This window comes from Balaenoptera borealis, assembly GCF_965194805.1.
Source record: "Balaenoptera borealis genome assembly, chromosome: 3".
Taxonomy (NCBI): domain Eukaryota; kingdom Metazoa; phylum Chordata; class Mammalia; order Artiodactyla; family Balaenopteridae; genus Balaenoptera; species Balaenoptera borealis.
This window is the reverse complement of record NC_138866.1, coordinates 24,810,409-24,837,612: the sequence shown is the minus strand read 5'-3', so window position 1 is coordinate 24,837,612 and position 27,204 is coordinate 24,810,409. Positions and strand designations below refer to the sequence as shown.

General features: G+C 48.8%; 1 protein-coding gene across 10 annotated transcripts in view; it reads left to right on the top strand.

The window, feature by feature from the left end:
* The window catches only part of ADCK1 (aarF domain containing kinase 1), a 110,903-nt gene that overhangs the window by 63,116 nt on the left and 20,583 nt on the right, over positions 1–27,204 (top strand). For 9 of the 10 annotated variants that reach the window (XM_082384717.1, XM_082384719.1, XM_082384720.1 and 6 more), the window contains 3 exons: positions 10,624–10,782; positions 21,099–21,257; positions 26,633–26,749. In XM_082384717.1, the coding sequence (XP_082240843.1) occupies positions 10,624–10,782; positions 21,099–21,257; positions 26,633–26,749 (435 nt within the window). The remainder of the gene's footprint in view (positions 1–10,623; positions 10,783–21,098; positions 21,258–26,632; positions 26,750–27,204) is intronic. The other variant, XM_082384718.1, reaches the window with a different exon arrangement.

The window sequence follows — 27,204 nt, the reverse complement described above, 5'->3', positions numbered from 1 at the left end:
CGGATTTTGTAGAAGGAGAAGCTGTTACTTGAACAGCTGGAACAGCTTCTGCAAATTAACTATGTCATCAGCATTGTGATGAGGGGTCTCTCATGGGCCCCCACTGCTCCTCCCATCTTTGGTGTGTGAGCCGATGACAGGTAGTTCTGCGTGAGGACTGAAGCTCCTTGGGAAGAGGGGAAGATGCTGTTTTGGCCTGGGGGCTGGGAAGGAATGACATGTAGGCGGCAGCTGGGGGGGCAGAGGACGCCTTGCCCTGGGACGCGGGTGAGGACAGGACTGGCTCTAGGTGTGTCACCTGGCACAGCAGAACTGGGAGCAGCTATGTGCCCTTCCTGTTTCCACATCTCAGGGTTTGCACTTGACCTGTGCTCCCCCCACTGCCAGGGCAGCCCCTTGTCACATTCCCCAGCTTTCTAGCCCTGCCTCTTGTCCTGGGAAATGCAGCAAAACAATAAAAACCGACTTGTACTGAGAGTGTTACACTAATGCTCTATCTCAGGGCCTGTTTTAGGTTCCTATTGCTGCTGTAACGAATTACCACAAATTTAGTGGCTTAAAACAATACACGTTCATTATCTTATTGTCCTGTGGGTCAGAAGCCCTGAAATTCAGGTGCTGGCTGCTGCGTTCCTTCTGGAGGCTCTGTGGGAGAATCTCTTTGCCTTTGCCAGCTTCTAGAGGCCGCCTGCATTCCTTTGCTTGTGGCCCCTTCCTCCATCTTCAAAGCCATCAGCATAGCTTCTTAAAATTTTTCTCTCTCTCTTGTCCTTTCACCTCTGTTTCTGTTGTCATACCTCTGCTCTGACGCTGACCCTCCTACCTCCCTTTTATAAGGACGCTTGTGGTTCCGTTTGGCCTACATGGGAATTCAGGATACTCTCCGCATCTCAAGAGTCTTACCTTCATCACACCTTTGGGGATTGGGATATGGACATCTTTAGGGGGCCATTTTTCTGCCTACCACAGGGCCAGATGGTAAATATTTTAGGTTTTGCAGGCCACACACTCTCTGTTGCAACTACTTAATTCTGCCGTTGCAGGATGAGAGTGGCCATAGACAGTAAGTAATGAATGGGCATGCTGTGTCCCAATAAAACTTTATTCATGGTCATGGAAATTGAATTTCATGTAATTTTCACATGTCACAAAATATTATCATTTTGATTTTTCTCTCTTAAAAATGTAAAAAAGTATTCTTTGCTTGTGGGCTACAGAAAAGCAGGCAGTGGCCTAGTTTGGCCCATGGGCTATAGTTTCCTGGCCCCCTCTCTAGATGCATAATATCCTTTAACCTTTAGAACTCCCCTACCAATGGGTATTATTATCACTCCCATTTGCAGAACGTTAGTGCAGCTAAGCAGTTTGCCCAAGGCCACTTGGCTATATGTTGGCAGATAGGGTTAGCCAGGAGTGTGCGTGGTTTCCCCCAAATGTGAGCTTTATCTTCCCCGTAGATCCAGCAAGTCTGGGGTTACCTCCCTCTAAGTTTCCTGGGCACTGCTGCTGTCACATGCAAAGTAAATCTGGGAAACTTCTTATTGGATGGAACACGCTCAGGTGTTATAGAAAGATCGCAAGGGCTTTGGTACGCGAACCTTCTTGTTTGGGGCTCTGAGGCATAGGAACATAGCTTGGGCTCATTTGCCGTGTGGCATTTTGCCACCTCCCAAAGGCTAAGGAAGTCTGTCCTGACAGCAAATGGTGCCGCTATAAGCAAAGAATGCTTAGGCTTTAGTTTTTGCCTTCCTATATTTTTGGATGTAGGAACATCTGAAGGTTGTTGGGAGAAGGCCTTTGGGGTTTTGTGAGGGTGAGCCCATCTGGTTTTAGAAGTATGAATGCAAGTCACTATGGCCAGGCTTTCTCCGCCGTGGGCATGAGCTGTGGATGAGGACCCTCCTCGCCAACCAGGGGGAGACCCGGGGAGCCCAAGTGGGCCTGGATTCCAGGTTGGGAGTTGGTGGTCATCTTCTCTCTGGCTCTCTGCTGTCTCCATAACTTATTCCCCTTATTCATGGTTCACACAGGCTGTCCCCTCTGCCTGGAAGGCTCCTCTTTCCTTTCTTCAGCTAGTTAACTAGTTAACTGGTTCCTCATCCTTCAGAGCTCAGTTCTTTGTCTCCTCCTCCAAGAAGTTCTCCCAGCCTGGGTTTAATCCTCTGAACACAGGCTCTTATGGTACCAGCTACCTCTCTCTTCATGCACTTATCAGAGCTGGACATTTATCTTTCTTTGTGATTTCGTGATTAATTCCTGTCTCCCTATTGGACTTCACGTTCCTGTAGTAACTCCAGAGGCTGGTGGCCATACCCAATTTGGACTCACTCCCCACTGAGTCCCCACTGACCAGCACAGGGCCCTGCACATAGTAGTCACTCAATAAGCATTTGTTGGATGAATAAACGAATGACCTTTAGGGAATATATTCTACTCTGTACAATGGGGGTGATTGTATCTCCTCTACCTTAACCTCAAGAGAGGGTTGAGAATTACATAAGAGCAAGATATTATGCAAATACAAGGAATTACCCATGGTTGAGCATTCAGTGCCTGCAGAACAAAGATATCCTGACATCCCTTATTCCAACCAAGTTCAAGTTCAGGGAAGAAGTGGTGAGTCCTCACATGGGCAGGCATGCAGTGGAGGGTGTAGAGCTCAGCCTGCCCGGTTCTTGGGTCTGAGCTCCTGGCCACCGCCTGTCTCTGGACCCTGGGATGGGGTGTGAGCACTGGACTCCCCGGGCGCTCTGCAGCCCCACGGACAGCTCATCATCTCTGTACTCTGATCACCCAGGTGATGCCTGCCCTGGTGGGGCCCAGGCTGTGGGAGTTCTCAACTTCATACAGCACTGCCTAGGATCTCTGGTCTCTTTACCGCAGAGATCTCTGTCACAGGCAGAGACATAGACCTGTCACCCTGTGCAACTGGACAAGTTATTAAGATGGGAAATGTTGAAAGATTAGATTTATGACAGCCAATGGTGGGTTATGAAGAATAATTTATCAAATGTCAGTGCCTGCAGCCTACAATTTACAGAAGGTTTGCTTAAACTGAGAAGATCTGATTGGACTGTGCCCTCCCCCACCTCTAATGAATGACAGATCTAATGGATGGCTTCCCGGGCTGGCTGGCCACACTGGGTGTTTATCTGCTTTTTATTAATCATTATTATCACAACATTTCCATAGAGTCCCTCTACCCACAGCTCTCGAAGTGCCCAGCCACCTTGAGGGAACTGTAGCCACTTCCGGGAGGTGTTTTAGCTCTCCTGGATCAGCTGGAAGACCTGGAGACCCCTCACCAGGAAGAGGATGGGGAAATCAAACCTCACATCCATTCATTCACGAGGAAATACATATTGGGCACCAACTGTGTGCCAGGTGCCTTGGATGCAATGCTGAGCAAAAACAGAAGTCTATCATCTAGAAGGAAGGAGGGAGATGAAGCAAATATAAATTGAGGCAAAAGTGCAGTTGTGTAATTGCTCTTGAGAAAGGCAATGAACTCTGAGAATGTACACAGGGAGGCTTCCCTGAGGAGGTGACAGTTGAGCTGTGATTTGAAGGATGGGTAGGAATTCCCTCGATGAAGAATTCCTATTCATTCCTTCTAGGCAGAGGGGATGGCACGTGCAAAGGCCCTGGGCAGTGAGGGAGCGTGCTGGTGGTCAAAAGAGGCCATCTCTTCAGGGCAGATGGAGCTTGGGGAGGGCAGAGGGAGGAGAAGGGGCAGGACATGTAGGCAGGATCAGACCCTGTGGGTTGTCCTAAGGATTTTGGCCCTGGGAAGCTGGTGAAGTAGTTGAAGCAAGAAGTGACATGATCAGCTTATGTTTGGAAAACTCACCTTAGCTGTATGGGGAAGATGGCTTGGCACAGAAAGGAACGTGAGTGGGCAGACCAGTTAGGAGTCTTTGGGTAAAAGAGGATGGTGGCTTTTACTCATTGACAGAACAGACCTGAGAGCCTCCTTATCCAGTGCTCTTTTCATTAGACCACTCTGTCCTCTTCATGGAGGCATCAGGTGGGGCACCCACTACTCCTGCTACAATTATTGGGGGCCTTCTGTAGGCTCTATTCTAGACCCTTTATGTATGTTGTTTCATACAACTCTATGAGGTAGGTACCCAAATTCCCATTTTACAGATGAGGAAGCTGAGGTACAGAGGGATTGTGTCACTGCCGAAGCTGATGCACCTTGGAGCCAGAATTTGAGTCGGGGCAGTTTGCCCCAGAGCTTGCACTGGAATCACTATGCCTTGCTGCCTCTCAGATCCGCCTGTCCTGGCCAGCAGGTGGGCATTCCCAGGGAGCATGCCCATGGCCATCCTAGGGTGGGCTGCTCCTGGCTTCTTGCTTCTCTTTCTGTCAGCTACTTGTCACCATCCTGCAGGAGAAAAGAAGCTTGGTCTGACCTGTGATGCCCTTGGCAGAGCCAGGTAGATGATTATCCTGTACCTGGAGGCTCTTCAGCAAACTGGTAAGAGTTTAGCATCGTGCCAGCCTCCTTGCAAGAACTTAGACAGGAATGCTGTTTTGTAATTTCTGGGGAGGACCCTTGTTGAGAAGGGCCTCAAGTTCTGCTGTTGGCCCAGCTTGGCAGTAGCAATAGCTAATAGCTCTGCAGAACCAACACTTTGATCTTTTAGAACCCCAGAAAGAACACAGATTCCATGGAAAACAGGTTCTAGGTGTCCTTGAGCTATTATTGTCATTACGATTTTTATTATAATAAATTGTTCTGAGTGGGAAGCTGGAGATGGGGCTGCTCCCACCTTGAGGCAGGGCAGCTATTGCGTGGGGAGACGGAGACACACCTGGATGCCTTGTCCCCTCCCCTGACCCCCCGGGGTCTACATGGCGATATTGGAGGTCCCCTCTTCTTACCTTGCCAGACGGTCTTTTCAGGGCTGGGTTACGCAGCACTGGGCAGGGGGCACTTTCTCCAGCAGGTACTGCTAAAATGCAGGTGTGTTTTTCAGAGGCTGTTGCCTTTTTCCAGTAGGACATTCTGCTGGACCAAGGTCTCCTCATGGCTAGGGACTGCCTGTTTTGTTGGCCCATGTTCCTAGCATGGCGTCTGTCATTTGATGGGCCTGCAGTAAATATTCATTGGCTTAGGCTAAGAAATGGCAAATTGGTTTCATTTCATATCTTACCTTTTGTCAGTTGGTAGTGGCTGCGTGGAACACTGGGGTTGAGAGAGATTTTGAGGCATCACCTGGGCCCAGCAGGAGTGAAGGCTGTGAATGATTAGTGATGTCTGGCAGGGTGTGCTTGGGGTACATTAATTAGCTATTGCTGCATAACAAATTACCCCAAAACTTAGTGCCTTAAAACAACAGACATCTGATATCTTACAGTTTCTGCGGGTCAGGAATTTGGGAGTGGCTTAGTGGATAGCTTTGGCTCAGTCTCTTCATGAGGTTCTAGTCGAGATGTTAGCTGGGGTAGAGTCATCTGAAGGCCTGAGTGGAGAGGGAGGAGCTGCTTCCAAGATGGCCCACTGTTGGCAGGAAGCCTCGGTTCCTTACCACATGGACGTCTCCACAGGTTGCTTGAGTGTCCTCATGACATGGCAACTTGCTTCCTCCTGAACAAGCATTCCAAGAGACAAAGCAAGGAGGACATCTTGGTGACAGTCTTGGAAATTGGACACTGTCACTTCCTCCATGTGCTATTTGTTAGGAGTGGGTCATTAAGTCCAGCCTCTACTTGGGGGGCAGGAATTGCAGCAAAATGGGGTATCAGCTGATAGGGTGACTGTGAGATGTAGGGCTTCCTGGTGCTGAGAGGGGGGATGGATTTTCTGCCCAAGGCAGACATCAGACATCAGTGTTTTTGCAGAGTCCTAGCCAGCTAGAGCTCTATTGTCTGCCTCAGGCTGGGGTGGGTACGGTTCACTCTAGCCACTTCATTAGCACGGGGACTTGTCCTTCTCCCCATCAGGCAGCAGTGGATGGCTGCTGGCACCCAGCCAGGTGTGGGGTGGGCCATCTCAAGACCTTGAGAGCCAGATGTTGTTTGCTGCTGATGCCATGGTAACCTGCTCAGGTGCCCTGGGCAGCCTTCCTGGCTCCTAAGTGGGAACTGCCTGGCCTTGGCATCAAGGCCTGGATTTGCTTCTGTCTTCATCCGGAGCTGGCCAGTTCAGGGTTTGCTGGATTTGTTAGCATTATCTTTTGGTGATGTAGTTTCTGAATCCAGAATATGTCTGATGTGAATGAGTATGGGGACAACAGGATAAAGTATTTGAAATTGGACCATCTTGGAAAATCTGGGACATCCCCCATCTTGTGACTGATGGGCCAGTCCCCATGAGGCTGGGGCTGCCTGGGCTGCAGGCTCTGGTGGGGCTGGCTAAGAGACCCAAGTGAAACTCCCCCCAGGGGTCATATTGAGGCTTCTCTAGAAGATCCTGACTTCCTGCCTCCTTATTTTGGGCTGAATGAGGACCTGGCCAGTGCTTGGCTGCTTAATGTGGCATTTTGGAAACATTGCCTGGTAACCTGGCTTTATGGGAATCCTCCTGGTTGATTTTCTGGAGGGTCTCTCAGTCTGCCCAGTACCAGGGCATCATGTCACGTGGTCTCTTGATTCTTGGACCCCAGCTGAAGGCAGTCTGCTGACATTTTTTTTTCTTCCTGTTTTATTGAGGTATAATTGACATCCATCACTGTATTAGTTTAAGGCGTACAGCGTGATGGTTTGACTTACATATATTGTGAAATGATTACTGCAGTAAATTTAGTTCACATCCATCATCTCATATAGACGTGCTGAAGTCTTAACCTGAGCCCCTGGTCAGCTAAGCCCCTAGGAGGTGACACGTTTCTTCTTGCCCTTCTGATGTTCATAAACTCCCCACCCCTTACACACACACACACACACACACACACACACACACACACCCAGACCATACAAAGCTAGAGAAACTTTTCCCCTGATTATTTTTCCTTTTCCAGACAGGGACATCGATATATTTGAATCATGGGCTGACAGTAATTAAAAAGCACATAACGTCATTTTAAAATGTAGTTGTTTTAGTTAATTGATTTTGCCGCCAGACCCAGAGGGAGAAAAAAAAGAACAGGGGAAAGAAAGCCTTAGAAGGGGAGAGAGGTTTCTGCGAGTGACTGGAGGCAGCTGAGGGCCCTGCTTGAATCTAATTGCTGCAAATGCTGCAGTTTGTTTCTGCTAATGGTTTTCTGCTAAAGGTCTGGGGGATGAGGCCTGATTGGAGGGGGGTGACGTTTGTTTCAGCTGCACGAGGGGTAAAATTCTGCTTTCGGGACAGGGTCTATTTTTCCTTACTCTCTATCAGCATAAAGTACTTCCAGCGAACACTTTGAATCAAGGTTCCATTTAGAGATACTTTATTCATATTTAATTACAGCCTGTAGCCCCAATCTTTAATTACGGTTCTTTATGAGCGGGCTAGGAACATTCACTAGCAATCAATAATTGTGTGTGTGTGTTGTGTGTGAGTGTGTGTAAGCACAGGAGGGTGTGGGTGTCTGACGTGCTTACTGATAAAGGGGAAGAGGATGGCTGCAGGGGCACCCCGGAGGTGGTGGGCGTGCATGGGTGGGGTGGGGTGGGCGGGATATCTGCCCAACAGGTTCCCTGGGCCGAGTGAGTAGTGCATCCTCACTTGCCATGCCTCTTTGCTTCCACTGGTCAAATTGAGGATTTGGGCAAGTCCTTACAGCTGGGCCTTGTGCAGGGTGCTGAATGGGCACCTGGGCTTTGGTGGTATCTTGGGACCCCCCCCCCCGACCCCTGGTGGGAGCAGGGAACTGTGGGAGGCCCCCCTCCCCATTCCCTGGGGATATGGGGGACCAGTCTTCCTCTTACCCTGAAGATTGGGATATGCTTGCCTTGGCGCGTTCCTCCCCCTGCACCCCCCCCGCCCCCTGCAGCGCTCCTGGCAGCTGTTCCTGCCACACAGCACTAGTGATGCCATGTCACTCGTCAGTTGCAGTGACTCTGCAGCGTCCCTGCAGTGACTCTGATTTGAAGACTGGTTGTCCTTCTCAGAGAACGAGCAAGTGTTCCCAGGGAACCAGGCGGAGGCTTGGGGTGGGAGTGGGGTCAGATGACCCCCAGGTCCCCTCGCCCATCCTAGCTGCCAGAGGTGAGGGTCTGAGTTCACAGCTTTTCTCCAGAAAACATTCTCCTTGGTGCTCCTTCAGGAATCACCAGAGGCTTTCCAAGGAAGTGGTGTTGATCTCATTATGTAACGGACAGGAATGTTGCTGAAGTTCCATCTCCCTTCGGTTCCTGGATCCCAGTCCCAGCAAGAGGGTGGGGAGGAAATGGAACTGTCACATACTGGCCTCTTGGGGGTACCGGGCACCATGCCCAGGTTTCTTTTATCTATCCCTGCTGGGGCCTGAGAACACACTGCGTCAGTCAGAGCCCCTTCAGTTGTGTGTGACAGAAAACAACTCAAACTACCTTCAGCAGAAAAAGATACTATAGGGTGGGTATCCAGGCATGGCTAGACCCAGGGGCTCAGCCATTGTGACCAGGATTCACTCTCTCTCTTGGCTCTGCTTTCCTCTTTGTTGCTACTGTGTGACCCCTGGTAGCTCCAGGCTTCAAGTTCAATATTCAGCTTCAAGTTGAGCAGAAAGAAAGAAAAGCGCTTCTACAGTTCAAGCAAAAGTAAAACAGTTGAGTCTGATTGGACCAGTTGGGTCACGTGTCAATCTCTGATGTAATCAGTGTGGCCTGAGGTACCCGGGGTTCTGATTGATCAGGCCAGGGTCTCACCCCACTCTGGAGTAACAGGTGAAGTCCACCTAGGTAAATCCCACTCGTGACATGTGCTTTTATGTTTGAGGCCTTTGGAATAGTAGCAGTGTGGGAGCAGGATCGTCCAGCCATTTCAAAAGGAGGAAAGAGCTGATACAATCCCTCTCCAATAGAAAGAATAGTGGATTCAGTCCTTCAACAAATACTTGTTTAGCACTGACTAGTTCCAGTCCTGTTCTAAGTGTAGGGAAGTCAGCAGCGAACAAAACAGAAAAAAATTGCTGCCTATTTGGAACTGATGTTCTAACGCGTTATGGGGCCGATGGCCCTTTCTTTCTTAATCTAAGCCCAGGTCCAGGATAAAGGGTTCTTGTGTGGAGAGACCCAGGGTGATTCAGGGGGATGATGTGGGAAGAATCTGGCCCTTAGGGAGCCCAGAACTCACGAGAGAGGGAAAAAGGCAAGTTGGGGAAGGGGGCAATAGGAGGGGTACAAATAAAAACCCAATAAGGAAGAAGGGGGACGGGAAGCCAATCTGTACCCATCTCCCGTGACAGAAAAGGGTAGGCCCCTCCCGTGTTGCCTGGACCTTTGGTCCCCGCAGGATGTTGATAAATGGCATGGAGTTAGTGAAAGCCACCAAAATGATGACAGGACTGGAGGGAGTGATTTATGAGATGAGATTAGCAAAGTGATGGTGCAGCCTAGCAAACAAAGGGATGGGGTGGTGGCCGTGGGTCGTGTGACCTCTGAAGTCCAAGGAGAGGAGGGGGGCTGAGGGGTAGGATGGAGTGGCTGCTGCAGGAGGGGGACAAAGAGAGGCAACAGGGGCACGGACTGAGTGGACCTCAGCGTGAGAGCCTGGGCGGTGTGAGGAGGAGGGGAGGCGTGTGGCATACATATACACATTCGCGCGCGCGTGTGTGTGTGTGTGTGTGTGTGTGTGTGTATGTATATGTCTGGCCTTTCCAGAATTGTGGGGCTATACAGGGAATTCAAGAAATGGAAGGGATGGGAATTTCAGGCCTGGACAATTTTGCAAAAGGCTTTTGGGGCCCTCCTTCCCATCTGGTAGAATATTCATATCTGGACCATTTATCTGACCACTCAAGTCAGACAGACGTTTTCCTTCAGGAGAACTGGAATGGCATTTCTAAGAGGGAAGGAGGGAAGGAAGAAGGGAAGAGAAGATGGAAGAGTAAGGGGTATATGTTCCATTTCCTAGAGAAAGTGAGGCACAGAAGGGGCAGGGATCTGCCCAAGGTACTTGGGGTGGCATCACACATGAAGACCGAAAGCAGGGCTCTGGTGTGCAGAGATCTCTGCCAGGTGGCTGGGTCAAGAGCGGACTTGGGGACCCACGTTGAGGCTCAGGCAGCAACAAGTGGTAGCTGTTGGGTTTGGAGCCTCTAGCCTGGGCTTCCTTGAGCTTTCCAGATTGGCGGGGTTGGAATATCTTCCATATGATCCCCGGGCTTGGGCTGCCCTGGACCCAGGTTCTGTTAACTTTTGATCGTTATCCATATGTGGGAGCCTCGGAGACACAATGGTGGGTAATTAAATGGGTGGATGTTGCACGGTTCTGAACACTCGAGATGGTACTTTTTTGGCTTTAGATGGAGGTGCTCAGGGTACCCATGCACAGGTATGAGACCCACCCTCCACGTGTGTTTTCTGTCTCACTCCCTGCACGTGGCTGGTGTGAATTTCCATGGCAGTAAAGGGCCCAGGCAAAGCAACTGATAGAGGAGAAAATCTGTCTGGGGGGCACTAGGCAGTGCTGGTCCTGGCCCATCCTCCTGGCCCCTCTCACTGAATCGAGTCATCTTAATTGCTCTGTCCTCTCTCCACTCTTGACAGATTCATGATTTGTTCATGAGCTTTGACGACACCCCTCTGGGAGCTGCCTCTCTGGCCCAGGTCCACAAGGCGGTGCTGCATGATGGGCGGACGGTGGCCGTGAAGGTCCAGCACCCAAAGGTGCAGGCTCAGAGCTCAAAGGACATTCTTCTGATGGAGGTGAGAGCCTTCCACCTTCCCGTTCCTTCATACTCATTCTACATTTCCCTGGGATCCAGGCAGTCCCAGTGAAACTGGTTCAAGGCCTATAGTTTGGAGTGTGTGTGGCCCTTTGAGCAGCAGAGTGAAAGAGGAGAGCTTGAGACCACAAAGGTGTCATGACAGCGCTGTGACCAGGGGACCCATGGCAGGGTTGCTTGATTTTTGATTCATTCCTGGGAACTGTCTGTGGGTGGTCTCAGAACACGGTGGGCAGCTGCCGGGGCCAAGGAGACCTCAGGGGGATATTGTAGAAATGAGATGACCCACAGGTGATTTCCTTGGGGGTAGAAAAAGTTACTTCCTAATTTGTTAAATTATAACAAAAGAGAGCATGTGGTCAATCAGGGGATATGGAAATGACAGGCAGATCACATAGAAATATTTATGCAGGTTGCACATTTGCTTCCCTGATATTTTGTTTTGAATGAACAAAATGTGTATGCCCTAAAATGGCCCTGGGACAGCTGTAGTGGGGACTGTGCCTCTGGACTTTTCTAGCTCCATGCCTGGAGCAAGGAAAAAGGGTGAGCGGCCAGGGCTTGGGCGGTGGCCAGCACCCCCAGTGGAGGTCAACAGTCTGCCTACCCAGCCAGCTTGTCCCGCTCCTTCCTTTTCTCTTTCCCTTTCCTTGGTTCCCTTTCCTCACCTTGGACACGTAGTTTATTCTTTCAGCTCACTTTGACTAAACTTAACACGGACATAGGACACAAGAGTGAGTGACCTGCATCTTCATCTTCAGGGGAGCTCCCCATTTAGTGGAGCAGACAGGCTTGTACACAAAACAGCCCTTGACTATGAGCTCCGTCAAGGGGGTGTTTGCGGAGTGCCGTGGAGCCCTGTGCCTGGACTGTTGGGGGCATCAGGGGGGCTTCACCAAGGCACCCACGAGACAGCCGGGCAGGGGAAGCATGACCCAGCCTGTGCGAAGGCCCTGAGTCTTAGGGGAGCAGGGTGTGCTTGGAGAGCTTCAGCTGGTTCAGACGGAACGAGCTGGGCGTGGGTGCAGATGAGGCTGGGAAGGTAGGCAGGACAGAACATGAAGGGCCTCGTATTCCAGGCTCAGGCGCAGAATGGTATACATAGTAAGTACGTATTTACTGTGGAACCGAGCAGATCTGATTTTCTTCTGTAGTCAGTGGGGAACCATTTAAGAATTTTAATCAGGGGAATGTCGTGATCAGATGTGCCTTAGAAATAAAAGTCTGTTGACAGTCTGGAGGATGTATTGGAAGGCAGAAAGACTGTAGCCAGGGAGACTAATTGAGGGGCTGCAGCCTTGGTCTGAGAGAGAAATGATGATGTGAACCAAGGCAGTGTAATGGGGGTGGAGGAGAGGCATGGATTCACAGGGTGGAATCGTCAGGACTTTGTGACCAGCTTTACGTGGGGTGGGGGAAAATACTGGTATGAATGAAAATGAAAACAAATTGTAAGTTTCTGGCTTAAATGATTAAATTTCGGTGCCTTTAACGATGTGTATCAGTCGGGATTCAGTTGGGGGGGAAAAAAGAACTTGCTCTAGGTATTTCAGAGGGAATTTAAAACAGAACATGGGGTTCACAGGGGATGGAATTGCTGAGAAGCCAAGTGGAATGGTGAGATAGTCACCAATAGCAGCAAGCCACTGCCACCCTCCAGGTGGAGGGACAAGGAGAAGAGGTGGTTCCCTGGAGCCCAGGTGCTGGGGCCACCTGAGGGGAGTGGACCACAGACCTCGGGCCTGTCACCTGGGGTTGGAGACACAGATGCTGTTTGAGGCAGTGGGTGTTTCACCTCCTCCTGTTCCCCCCCGCCCACCCCCCGTATTCCACCAAACCTAGCTGGAAGCCGGTTGGCAAGGGAGCCTGGGGAATGTAGTTTCTTATGAGATTAAAGGGGTGGGCTGGATGTCAGAGCAAGTGGAGTGGGTGATGGAGCAAGTATGTTCTGTGAGACATTGCCGTCAGTAGTTTTAGATCAGGATCTCTCTGTCGGTCTGCAGTTCAGGCTGGAAATACAGATTCTGGATTTATCAGCAAGGAGACTCATGGGAGCCGAATCTGGGGCAGTAGCTGAGATGACTTAGATTAGCTGTATAGAGTAAAAATAAAAGGAGGGGGCAAAGAAAGAACGGTGAGGAGCATCTTCTGGGGAGTGTGCCCAGGAGGATGAGTTCCTGAGGGAACTAAGAGGGCATGGTCAGAGGGATTAGAGGAGAACCAGGACTGAGCAGCTACATCCAATGAAAACAATGTAAAGAACAGAGCACTGTCGGTTATCTAGCATCCCAACTGATACAGCCACTAGTCTGCATGATGAGCCACCTCAAAACGTAGTGGCTTAAAACGCCAGTCGTGTATTTTGCTCATGACTCTGCAATCTGGGCAGGGTGTGGTAGAGAGACTCATCTCTGTTTTATGTGGCGCCAGCTGGGGTGGCTTAACTGCAACAGGAGGACCCACTCACACGGCTGGCAAGTGGGTTCTGGCTGTTGGCTGGGCGCTCAGCCGGGGCTGTGGGTCAGGGCCTTAGATCCTCACCAAGGCCTCTCCAAGGCTGGTTGGGCTTCCTCACAGCATGGTGGCTGGGTTCGAAGAGGGAGTGTCCCAAGAGAATAAGGCTGAAAGCACATCATAGTTTTATGACCTAGCCGTGGCAGTCACGCAGGTTACTTCTTCCTTACTTTATTGGTAAGAGCAAGAGTCACAAAGTCCCCCTTGGTTTAAGAGGCAGGGAAACAGACTCTACCTCTTGATGGGGGAGTGGCATGGTTCCAGAAGAGCATTAGAGTGGGAGGTATTGTTGCAGCCATCTTGGAGAATATAGTCTGTCAGAATTACTTCATGTTGTCAAATGCAATATAAATTCGTAAAGCTCTGAAAAGAGTATTTTGGATTTGGCGACTTAGAGTTCTTGGGAAGAGCAGGGAGAGTGGGGTGAGTGGGGTGGAAGAGAACTGAGGCCTCAGGGAGCAGAGATGGTTAATGTAGACTGCTCTTTTCATGTTTAGCCATGGATGGTGGGGGAGGGTGAGCGTAGTGGTTAGAGCAGAGCACAGGATTAGCGGCGGGGACCTGGGGCAGGCTGTAGCTGATGGGGAAGGGACAGCGGAGTTGGGGACTTGGAGATTTAGGAGAGAGAAGTAACTGATAGATCTGGTTTAGGAGGAGCCTGGAGGGATTGGGCTCCAAGGACACAGGTGGAAACATTAGGCTTTGGCAGCCTTTGTTTGAGGCTAGAGGAAGGTAGTAAGGCTGGGTACAGATGAGTGAGTGGGGCAGAGGGGGAAGGTGGGGAAAGTGGACAGCTGAGTTGTACCAGCCTGATAGCCTCTATTTTTTCTCTGAAGTAGGAGGTAAGACCATCTGCTGAGAAAGAGGGGGTAGGAGGTGGCATGGAGGCTTGAGCGGGGAGATGAAGGTTTGGAATATTGCTGGGTGCAGTGGAAAAGGGAGCTGACCGGGGCTCGGGGGCGGGGTTGCCGAGTGGCATGGGGCAGCCACCTGGAAACCTTAGTTTTCTGAAGCTTTCTGAAGCATCAGTCAGTAGCTATGGAACAGCCATAGATGCAAGTGCACTGTGAGTCTCGGAGGATCCCTGGGTGTCCTGGGACCCAGCAGCCATGCCTGCATTAGCTGGGAACCTGTCTCTGCCCGGTGGTGCCAGCAGACCCACTGGGGCTGGGAGGACAGCTGACATCTTTTCTCTCTTTTCTCTGCTCAGAGCCTCACTGCTCCCTAAGTAATGGTGGCCGTAAGGTCAATATCAATAATAGCAGTAATAAAGATTTGGCATCTTCCTCCCTGAGATAAGCATCAGATGCTTTTCGTGGAAATTACCAGCCCTGTGACTACGTGCAGAGCACAGAGCGGCTCCTTCGCAGTGGCTGGGGCTGGGATCGCGAGGCAGATCAGAGAGCCGCACTCACAGCCTTCAGGAGAGAAACTGGAAATGAGCCCTGAGGTCACCACCTCCATGCACCGTCCGCGTTAGCAGCAGCACAGAGTGGTACTGCCTTGTCACTGGGCTTGGCCTCTGGTGGGAAAAAGTCCTATCTGGTCACCCTTCTCTGCTTTACAACTAAGAGGTGCCAACTGGAAAGCTCATTTTGTTTTATGTTTGAAATGAGTATTACTATTTTTTTCTGAGTCCAGACCTAAATGGTGCCTTGATTTTAGGAATGACACGTGCTCCAGTGTGCTTAGTAGGAAAAAAATGATTTCTAGGAGGCATTAGGGCTATCGTACCCACCAGAAACTTAGAGACAGAGGGGAGGCAAAGCTACTTTTCTGCAGAGCCTTCTGGTGTTTCTTTTCATGCCAATTCCAGGTATTGTGTGTCCTCATGCTTCTCTCCCACTGCCCACTATTGTCTCTCTCTCATCTCCAACCCTGTGATTGATCACAGCCTGTTCTTGAGAGGAAGAAAACCTGATTAAAGTAGTTCATACTAAGGAGAGAGTGGCTAATAGGCTTAACCTCTGGATATTTGCAGTTTAAGAAGTGGGCTTGTAAATCCAAACACGTATCTGCTGTAAGGATAGAGGTTTGCAGGAATGCGACTTTTGAGAATAAGGAGGTGGGGGCTACTAGCTATATCAGTTAGTATGCTTTTAACTGCATGTATCAGGAAATCCAACTAAAAGTGGTATAAATAATAGTAACCTATATTATCTTACATTACAGGACATCTGGAAGTAGGGTCAGCTGTTTCAAGGTTGACTAATCTATCACTTCTTTGTGGTTTTTAAGGACCTAGGTTCTTTATGTCTTCCATTCTGCCAGCTCAGCTTCCTGGCGTGTCCTTCTAAGGTAGTGCCCCTCATAGCCGCAAAACAGCTGCAGGGTTCCTGCTATTACTAGTAGATGACGTCCAGATGCTAGAGAGGGCCTGTTTCTTCCCTCATATTAAAAAGTAGCCCCTTAATAGAATTCCTTTCAGTTTTCATTGGCCAGAAGCAGGCCCACATCCCCAAGCCTGAATCAGTCTTGGCAAGAGGATTGGGACCACTTTGATTGGCTTAGACCAATCATGATTTGCCTTCTCAGGCTAAGGCCTGCCTTCCTTGAAGGACAAGAAAGATGCAGAAAATTGAGGTTCTGTTAGCCAGGAAGTTGGCACCCAATAGCATGTGCCACCCTGGTGCTTTGTGTCTCCTTCTCTTGGGGAAGGGGATGGTCTCGGTGATAGCTGTTGACCAGTGCTAGAGAAACAGAGACTGACTCTCAGTAAATGGTGATGAACCTGATGGTGTCGGTGACTTTGCACAAAAGAGAAAGGCACGGCCAAGGGTGTTTTCAGCTTTGTCATTATCACCTGATATTGTCCCTTTAATATTTGGGGCAACTCTACTTCTAGATGCACGACCAGTGACTCTTATTGATTTGAGTGGCTGTCCAGAGCCAGACTAATTGGGCCCAGAGATTGGAACAGTGATTCAGCAGCAAGGGGAGAACTGACAAGGCAGAGTCTGTCTGCTGGCGGGCTGGCTTTGCAGCAGTTCTTGCCTGCCCACGATAGCAGGGAGCTTAGCAGGCCAGGTCTCACTGCCACGCTCACCGTTTGAGAACAGGGTAGGACTCAGTTGACCCATGAGGCGGTAGTAAGACCATCATTCCCAGGTCCCAATAGCACTATCCCGTATCACTCCCTGTTATCTCTTAAGCTTCTGAAATTGATGATGAACACCCCCGTGCTCTATCACCCCCTAAAGAATCTAACTCATGGCCAGGCGCCCTGCCCTTCATGTACCACCTGTCCCCAAGGTGCTCTGCAGCATTAGGGTAGAACTCTCTGATCTGAGCACCAGAATCCCATCCACCATTTGATGTCATCCAGCCCATACCAAGGGACTCTAAAAGTAAAGACCTGTGACAGTTATGTTTTTGATTTTTTTTGAATAACATTTTCAATGCATGCTGTCTGTCATCTTGTTTCTTTTCTGAATGTGTTGATTGAACGGTGGGTGGCTAGGTAATGTTTGTGTCGGCACAGAATCCAACAGCTGATTTTATTTTTTTTAAATACATTTTTTAAAGCCCCAGAGATGTAGACCATCCCATGGAAACTTCTCTTCACCCTGTAATTCTGCTTTCTAAAAAGTATGCACTTTAATAAACCCCATGAATGGTAAGCTATTTACATCACTCTGAACTGATCTTCGATCCTTGTCGAACATCCATTTTTACCAGTTCAGATCTGTGTAGGCATTCTATTTAGTGTCCTGTTTTTCCATAGAACATTATTTCTTTTATAATATATAATAACTTGATAGCAGTAACTCGAATTTCAGTTGCATTTTACAGTTTACAAAGCTCTTTTTATGCCTTATCTCAAGCTTCCTATTGTATTGTCCTGTATTGTATTGCCTGAGACAGGGCTGCATAAAGAAAGAAGTGAAAAAAAAAACAACAAACCAACACGTGGGTCCAAGTCCTGCATTTGAAATTAAAAGCTATGTGACCTTGAGAAATGCTTTAACCTCTTGGATCTGATTCCCTTCTCTGTGAAATGGGCAAGAAGAGGAAGAAATGAGAGCATGTGTATAAAGTGCCTCATAGCGCAGTGCCTATGCCTGGATAATGATAATTACCTTTTTTTTTTTTTGCTATTATAAATAGCAGTCACTAGTTTTCAAACTTTTATGTGACTCTCAATTTTTCCATTACATTTCTGTGTGGCTCATAATTTATTTTTCCTACTGTGAGCCAATAGCCCTATAGGAGAATGATTTCATTATTCTACCTTGAAGGAAGTATTACTTGTTGAATATACCTTGATTGATTAACAAGACTCCAAATCAAGTAGAATATTCTCAGGCATCTTAAAACTGTGGTTCCCCAAAATTCAGAGGTAGTCCTTTCTCCACCAAAATCTTAGAGGCATAAAAACTTAATGCATTTGGGTAATGCACATGTGAACATATAATTATTTCTGGGGAGAGGGCAAACCTTTTGGAATGTTCATTTATTCATTCACTCATTCATTCATGTGAATATTCAGTAAACATCTGCTGGTTATTGAGTACGTGCTAGGCACTGGTGGAAAATTGGCTGCTGGAAGAATTTTATGGAGAAGATAAATTTGGGAGAAAAATCAAAAAGTCAAATTGATAAAAACACCTGTTTTATTTTCGTTGGTTGCATCTGTTGTCAAAAAAGAAAAACTTGAATCTACTTAGGGCAGGCTCTTAAGAAGGGAATTGAATAAAAACAGAAGGTGAAACTGAGGAGTTTTATTTTATTTTCCCAAGCCAAGAAAAGTCTAAAGTGACAGCAGCCCAAACCGTTTTAGACTTGGACCAGACAACTTTTAACCTGACCCCTCTCTCCACCCACTGTGAAGTTCAAGGGGTTGATAACCCCCCTGAATTATGTACAAAATTATGGGAGTATTTACATTTTCTGGGCTTCATAGCTGGCATCAAAATTTCAAATTGGTGACTTCCTATAAAGGGGATGGTGTCCTATAAAGCTAAGAACCCCTGACTTCCATTCAAACAGACCCTCTCATTTTAAAGTAACCAAGGAAGTGACAGGCCAACCACCACAGAATGCTTTTGAGACCAGTTTTATGAGTAGTGCAAAGTTTTTTGGGTTATGAATTAGTTTACTGATTAGTTATTAGCAATTAATATCAATCAATAAAGTCTTTGGCTGCTTTTATGATTCATGACATTAAGTATTAATAATAATCAATAGTACTAGTAATGACTAATCACATAATTGATTAGTAACAGAAGAGTCTTTAAAGTGCCTTTCAGTGCTGTTTGGATGTAAATGATAATTAAAAATTTCACAAATAACAGTGACCATACAAATGATGAGGAGTTATTGTGTGGCCAGAAGCCTCATCTCCTGGTATAGACTCCACTGGGCTACATGTGGGTCTCTGTGTATACCTGCGTCTGGTCCAAAGTCATTACCAAGAAGGTAATCAGTACATTTTGATTGAACAAATGAGTGAGACTCATTGTGGCTCCTTCCTTGTCCCTCCTGGGTGAGAAGCTCTGGAATCTAGGCTGGAGCAAAACACCCAAGAGGGTTCTTGCTTGAACTCAGAGCCCAGAGATTGGAATTCAGGGGCCTCGGATGACAGGTGTGCCCTTGGCCTGGGCCAGGCAGGTGCTTCTGTTTCCTGTGCACCAGCTCTGCCTCCCCTTTGGTGACAGCTGAGGGCCATCTGAGGGCACAGTGACGCGACGGGACGCCCGGCTCTGACACATGCGGCCTGGGCCTCACTGTTGCCACCTCTTCCTTCTTGTTTCGTGTGACGGAAACAGAAACAAAACATAAACTAAATCGATTATCATAAGGTCACAGGTCTAGCCCCTGAAAGACTAGACAAGACTTAAAGGAAATTAGACTGCAGCCGAATGTAATTAAAAAGTGTTTGAGAGAAATTGAGTATAATAACCCTGTGTGATGATTCTTTTAGAATGGCGTCTGGTACATTGCCTTGGACATAGGATTTAAAAGCAAAGCTGTAAAATGCCTTGTAGTTAATGGCCCTACTTTAGATTTATTTCTTTGTGCTGCATGTGCCTAGTACATTGTTGGACATCATATCATAGACCAGGGCAAACAGAAGCATGAGACAAGGCTCATAGCTGGGGCTCAGTAAGGCCTTCTGGATAGACTGGGTGGTGTCTTGGTCAGCTCAGGCTGCCATAACAAAATACCATAGACTGGGAGGCTTAAATGACAGACACTTATTTCTCACAGTTCTAGAGGCTGGGAAGTCTAAGATCAAGGTGCCAGCTGATTTGGTTCCTGGTAGGAGCCTCTTCCTGGCTTGTAGACAGATGGCTGCCTTCTCCCTGTGTCCTCACCTGGCGAAGAAGCGGAGAGCTCTGATCTCTCTTTCTCTTCTTATAAGGACACTAATCTTGTCACAGGGGCCCTACTTTCATGAGCTCATCTAGACCCAATTACTTCCCAAAGGCCCCACCTCCAAACACCATCACCCTGAGGTTAGGGCTTAACATATGAATTTGGGGGTTACATAAGCATTAAGTCCATAACAGATGGGGAAGGTCTCTTGGTACCAATAAGTCCATGGTTCTTTAGTTCTTGTTCCTTATCTTTCTGCTTTAGCCAGGGCTAGAGATGGGGATTCTCAGAGAACTTGAACCATAATCTATACCAAGAATTACTGGGAGGATCTGTCAGTGGTTCTCCCCAGGACCAACTTTGACCACCAACAGGAGGGCTTATAGAAGAACAGGAGAGGTGCCTTCTGTGTCCCTCCCTCTCCCCACCCCCCGCCCCCCCAATGCTGGAACATCCCCCATGTCCCTGGCATCACCCTTGCTTACCCACTACAGTGCTATAGTCTGTGAACTTGTGAGACCATCTCAAATCCAGAGCTCCAGTGGTGGGGTAGCCTCAGAACTGAGTCCCTGCCCATGGAGGCGCCGTGGTGTGCTCTGCAGATGTCTGTGGGCTCTTGTTCTCTGCCAGTGATGTTTGTTTCACATAATTAAACTGACAACTGAAATGCCAGGTAAGTCTTCTGAAACTCACTCTTTCATCATGTCCTGACTCAAGAGTGCACAGTGGGCCCAGATTTCCAAAAATCCAAGCTTTTTACCCAATTGGTCAAATCCCTTATCTCTTACTCCTCTTGTCTTATCCAACCTTGGTTTGTTATTCCAATTTGATTTTTTATCATGAAATATTTTAGACGTATTCAATACAAAAAGCATAGAAAATAATATAAATGCTCAGGTACCAACCACTCAGCCTAAGAAATAAATAAAATGTAGCTGCTGCCCCCTCCCAGCCCTTTATAAACAGGACCACGAAGCACAAATCTGGGAGAAGCAAAGGCAGCAATTCAGCAACGTGCTTAAGCACAAGGGTTTTGGGGCTGGGTAGACCCAAGGGGAATTCTGGCTCTGCTTCCTTGCTGGGCAAATTCAGGAAAATCACATAACCTCTCAGAGCCTCAACTTTCTTAATCTGTAAAATGCAGATGATAAGGGTGTGTACCTCCCAGAGACACTGTGAAGAATAAATGGAGGAATAAGGCAGGTAATAGTGCTTACCCAGTGCTGGGCAAGTGGGGTGCGCTCAGTAAATGGTGGTGGAGGTTTCTGCTCGCGGCTGTTGGACTTTCATAATCTTGGATTTGGACTACAGAGATGGGCCCCAGGGGAACCGTTTCCCCACCCACCCTTACTCCAGGGGCGGCCTGGGGACTTGTCAGCGCCCAGACCCAAGCAGGAGGACAGAGAATGTACCTCCCTTGGTGGGGGCCATGGACAGACTGATGGGGTGCTTGATGGGTTTTAGGTGCTCGTCCTGGCTGTGAAGCAGCTATTTCCAGAGTTTGAGTTCATGTGGTTGGTGGATGAAGCCAAGAAGAACCTGCCTTTGGAGCTGGATTTCCTCAACGAGGGGAGGAACGCCGAGAAAGTGGCCCAAATGCTCAAACACTTTGACTTCTTAAAGGTAGGAGGTCAGGGCCATGGGGCCCTGGTGGTCGGGCGGAAGAGGGCAGGGGAAAACTGGTCCCAACCCTGAGCATCCTGCCTTGCAAGACATGAGCGGGGACATCTCCTTCCTGAGTCTTCTCTCTGAGGGTGACTGATTTGTCCCTGGTGATGCACATTAAAGCCCTTGAAGGCAAAGTTATTGATACAAATTAGCAAAGGGGATTGTTGACTTTTTGAACAAATATTTTTTTATTGAATGACCTACAGTTGCAAGACCTTGAGCACCCTGAGAAACAGAGACCATGTTTATACTGTACTTCTGCTATCCGGATTGATTAATAGAGATGGGGAGACTGAGGGTGCATCTACCCTAGCTGCCTGAGAGTCCTAAAGCTTGGTTCACGGGAGGAAGACCTACAACTGTGATGATCAGTGTGGCGTCTTGATACGCTGATTTGGTGGAAGGTGTAGCCACTGGCAAAGTTCAGCTTTTTGAGTGAGTTGTGGGTCAGGTCTGTCAAGATGCCCCCAGTGTGCTTGACTGGCTTTTCCTTAAACAGCCCTACAAGGCAAATGCCATTATTTGTACAGACCCTCTTGCTTGGGCAAATCCAGATGATCTGGTAACATTGCCCCAGCCTTGAGCTTCAAACTACCAATTCAATGAAAACTTGGCTTTCTAATGCAAGTAATAATATTAACTAATTAGAATAATGCTGTGGGATCTGAATTATGCTTCCACTTACATATTCCTTTTCTTTCATTCCATTATTCCACATTTATTGAGCATTTTCTGAGCCTGTTACTGTGCTAGGATCTGGAGGGTACCTAGATGAGTAAGAGATGGTTGGCTCCTGCCTGGGAAGACTTCCCATCTAGTGGGGGACAAACACACAACATGTTGTTATCGTACAGGTTGGTTAGCACTATGCCAGAGACTGATCTTTGTTTCTGTGGATGCCCAAGAGGAAGTACTTAATTCCACCCAGATAAGGAGCTCAGAGGGGGCTTCCAAGACGTGTTGATTGTACAAAGGGATGGGCAATGTTTACTGAATGTTTCTTCTGTGGCACTGAACACTATGCTGATACTAGGACACTGAATCCTTCCAACAACCATCATCCCATTTTACAGATGGTAGTCTTAGAGGAGAGGAGTTAGGGTACAAACAGGATTTTCTGACTTCAACTCTGAGGCTCGTCTAAGGACATTCTGTTGCCTCTTAGCCGGCAGGGGTGGTCCTCCGCTCCAAGCAGAACCGTCTCCTCCACTGTTCCCATGGAAACAGCAAAATCATCCCCTGGCTGGGGCCAACTAGCATCTGTCAGACCAAGACATGTAATAATAATAATAATAATAACACAAATTTTTGAAACGAGGATGCCAAATGGGTAAATAATTAGTGTAATGATTTGACCTGCTGCTTCTAAAACCCTCACACCATTCCTAAGACAATGTTAGAATTAAGGCTCCTGAGTAATTAATTTTCTCTAAACACATAACAAGTGGGAAGCAAATTTTGCGTTGCGAACCCAGTTCAGCTCTTAAAACAGGAGATAGATTGCTTTTGCACACTGGCACCCCATCACAACATCTGTGCATAATTAAGCCTCAGCAAAGAGTTTACCTCTCGGTGTGTGAGGCCTCTTCCAGTGGGGTTTAATAACCTCAGCCCTGCGCTATAAATCTCTGAGCCTCAGACAGGCACTGAATGCAAATGTGGTGTCGGGGAGACGGGGAGAAGGCGAGGGGGCAGCCGGCCTAACGGTCAGACCAGGGCATTTGTAGATCTGGCATCAGCGTGTGTGTATGCTGTGGGGAGGGGACAGGACAAGCAGTGAGGTTTGTGACTGACCTTGGGGACAACTGGGACAAGATAGAGGGAGAAGCCTTACAACCACAGGGTTTGGGACTGGAAGGGATGAGGGTGTGTCTGTATATGTGGAGGTGGGGGGCCTGGTGGGGGGGTTGTCTCTTGAGCAGGGGCCACACCAGGGCTTTTTAGTGCTAGGTAAGGGGCCTGGGACACTCCAGAAACTGTGGGCGAACGCTGAGGAGATGAGCATGCATTTGGTGAAACACCATAACTTCCTAAGACTCTCAAAGCTTAAGAAGCGCTGATGTGTAATAATTAGTGTCAGTTAATATTTTTTACATGCCTATGCTGTGTTAGACACTTTTAAAGTGCTTTATGTATATTTACTCTTTAATCCTTATACAGCCCCACAAGGGAAATGCCATTATTAGCTCCATGTCAGCAGCGGGGAAGCTGAGGCCCAGAGAGATGAAGCCACTTGCCCAAGGTTACACGGTTTCCTGGTAAGGGACAGAGGCAGCCTGGCCCCAAGCCTGCATGTTAAACCTCTGAGCTCTTCTCCCTCTATAATAATTTATGGGCAGATCTGAGTTATGCTGAACTGTCTGTTGCATTAGCTCTCAGCCCTGGTTGTGTTTCAGAACCAGTGAAATTCTACGTGGCTGTCATATGGCAGCTGCCGTGTTGAGCTCCAGGACCTCACACGTGCTAGTAGGAAGTAAGGAGCGTCGCTTTCCTTGTAACTGTCGTCACCCTTTTACAGTGAGGGAACTGGCACTCAGAGAGGTTATAAAACTCACCCAAGTCACACAGCTTGGAGGTGGCAGAGCAGGGGCTCCAGCCTGACAGTCTGACTTCAGGTCTGTGCTCTGCTCCACTGGGCTCGGCTAATGGGACGACTGTGGCCCTGGATGACGGGGGCTGGCCCGGACAAGCCGGGTGTGCTGACCAAGCACAGGAACAAAGAGGAAGCACAGGCCAGTTAATGAGGCTGAGGCCAGGGTTTGGGGCTGGAACTTTCCATAATCTGTGCCCTCCTTCCGAGGGTCAGGATTGGCTCTGGTGTGGGGGCAGGCAGAGCCTACAGGAGTGGGGCCTCAGCTCTGTGGTGAGGAGTTTAGACGCCAGACCCAGAGGTCCTGATGGCCTCCGTGGGGTCAGCAGTCACCCTGGCCAGGAGCCTCTCGGGGTTTATTTTTGTTTGGGCAGGGGACAGCGTGGTTCTTATCGCCTTTTTAAAAATTTTCTCTTTCATTTTCCATTCCTTGATGGAAGAAACTGAGGAAGGAATGGTGGTGAAACATTGCTGTTGGGGTGAAGTAAATTTCACCTTACAGCCCCAGAACCTCCTGCTCACATGATGATTTAGGGGCGAGTCACTTGACCTTGTGTCCCCTGTCAAGCCAAGTTTCTTCTAATTGAGCAGGAAGCGCATTTGCATTTTGCAGTCATTTCCATGTTACATTCATCCAGGGGCAACTGCAGCCCTCCCTGAGCTCCCAGGACAGACCCTTCTGCCTCCCATTTTTTTGCTGTCTCTGCTGTTTCAGAGCTAAGCAGCTGAAGCAGGCGCACATTCCACTGGGAGACTGGGTTGGTTGCATCTGGGGGGAGACTGGGGGGAAAGGTGGAAGAGGGGGAACCCAGTACACCAGTGACCCTGACTAACAAGCCCAGGGAGTCTCCAGCTTTTGGGTTTTGTCTCTGGTCTGTGGCTCTTTCTTGGCTGTTTTCCCTGTTGCCCCAGGCGGGCATGGAGGCGGGGTCTGACCTCCAGTTTCCAGAGCCCCAGGCACCCACGGCCAAGCTTGGGTCCCAAACAAAGCAGGGGAAGGACTTAACCCCCAAATGTGTCCCTTTCATTTGGAAGCCACCGCCAACAGCAGCAAACTTGCACTCATATTTTTAAAGAGATTTTTTTAAAAATGCCAAGCGAGACTGAATTTTAAGTTCAAAGTAACATAGGGTCACAGATTTCTCTAATGGCCTAGATTTTCAAATGGCAAAAACTGCAGGAAAGGAGCAAACCAAAATGACACCTTGATTTCAGTAGGAACTTTTGTTCCAGGGAGCCCAGGGTGTTCACTTGTATGTATGGCACCTTTTGTCCCCAGAGCTCCTTATTGAGATGGAGCAGGAACAATCTCCTTTCTAATGAGGGAAACTGAGGCATGGAGGAGTTAAGGGTCTGGACTCAGACACAACAGTTGTTAGCAGAACCAGGAACAAGAAAGGTTTCTTGGCTTGAGGGCTGCTATCTTACTGCTAGGTGAGCTTTGGGGGTTGGGATGAGGGAAGTCCTTATTCCCCAAAACACTTGAATTAGGTGCCCTTGCTTCTTCATTTGTAAGTGGAATAAACCCATTAAGTTGTTGAGGAATCATGGCATGCTGAAATCCTGGTCATTCCTCCCTCCTGGCCATGGTGGGACTCATAGGTGTCACTCACTCACATGGCAGCCCAGCAGTCCTTGGTGCAGCCCAATCTCTTGGCTACTCCTGGGGAAATCTGTTCTCTTTTTGGCTGTTGGGTGTCCTTAGAGTCAGAGGGGGTTGGAGAGCATATCAGTTAGGAATGCATTTGTCTGCAGGTAACTGACAGCTCCATTCAGAGTGTCTTAAACAAAAAGGATGTATCTTCCTCACATAGCAAGAAGGCTTGTAGCAGTTGCCTGTTGATATTGTCTCAGTGGTTGACAGTATCAGAGCTGGCATCTCTGTGATTTTCTTAGACTTTTCCTCATGGTTATAAGATAGCTGCTGCAGCTCCAGGTATCACATTCACTCTCAAGGTAGGAAGAGAAGGGTAAGAAGAGTTGCAATATTTACAAACATCCCTTTTATTAAGAAAATAAAAACCTTCCTACACCCCCTAACAGACCTCCACTTATGTCTCATAAGCCAGAACTATGTCACATGGCCATAATTATTGCAAGGCAGGCAGGGAAAGTATTTAGTTTCCCCTGTCTCGGGGGAAGAGGAGGATTGGGAATAGGTATTGGGTTAGGCTTCAGCACTGCCTGCCACAGGAGGCTTGTAGGAAACAGGCATGAGAAAACTCATGACTTCTTGAAAAATTTATCACTCAGCAAAAATTCATTCATTCAATCATTCATACATATAATAACACCCATTGCACAGGTGAAGAAACTGAGGCAGAGGGTTTATATTCACATGAGGAGCCTGAAATAAGCCTGGTGTGACAGAGAAATAGCTTCTAACACCAACTCTGGCTCAGATATGAGAGGTTCCATGCATTTTCCCCTAAGTCCCAGTTTTAGTGTGGGCTCTTCATTGTGTCTGGAAGACACTGAGGAGGGTGGGAAGCCCTTCTCTGGTCCCCAAGCAGAAGGGGTCACTAAAGGAGGCCTGGCGCCTCGCTGATGGAGGCGGAACAGCCTACCCTTCTCTCTTGGCCTGCCTCCCGCTTCCCCCACCAATCCCTGCTGGGGGTGGGGCTTCCCTTCTGTTCCTGGGAGGAACGTGTGCTGATGTCTGGCTCATGTGCCCGTCTGCAGCCCTTGCCCGCAGCTTCCAGCCTCTTGCCTCCTTCTGACCTGCCCTTTCCTGTTCCAGGTCCCCCAGATCTACTGGGAGCTGTCCACCAAGCGGGTCCTTCTGATGGAGTTTGTGGACGGCGGGCAGGTCAACGACAGAGACTACATGGAGAGGAACAAGATTGATGTCAATGAGGTAAGGTCAAGGGTGCTTGGCTGCTGGCGAGGGACGCGGGCTTGGGCGGGGCTGCCTAGTAAGGGCAGGTGTGTCTGGGTGAGGTCTCACGGCCTTGAAGTGGGGCCTGTTGTCTGAAGGATTATAACATCTCTGAGCACAAAGCAGCCTTCCAGGTCCTCTATGGCGGCTCTCTGCCCATCTCCTAGAGCTGGGGTTGGCAGCAGGCAGCGGGGTGGGGCACGTGCTGAGCCCCACCTGCCCCCCCCAGCAGCTCCTGCCTGAACAGGGGATTACCATCTGTCTTCTTGTGCCATCTGAGCCCCGCAGTGCAGAGAAACTGAAGAACAGTGGTGCAAATCCATGGGACTTAATCCTCTGCCCTGCGGGCCCTGGACGCACCTCCTCCCTCTTCCTGCCCTCCCCAGATCTCCAGGTATCAGGCCAAAGGGGCTCAGCAGTAGCCAGCTAGTGGC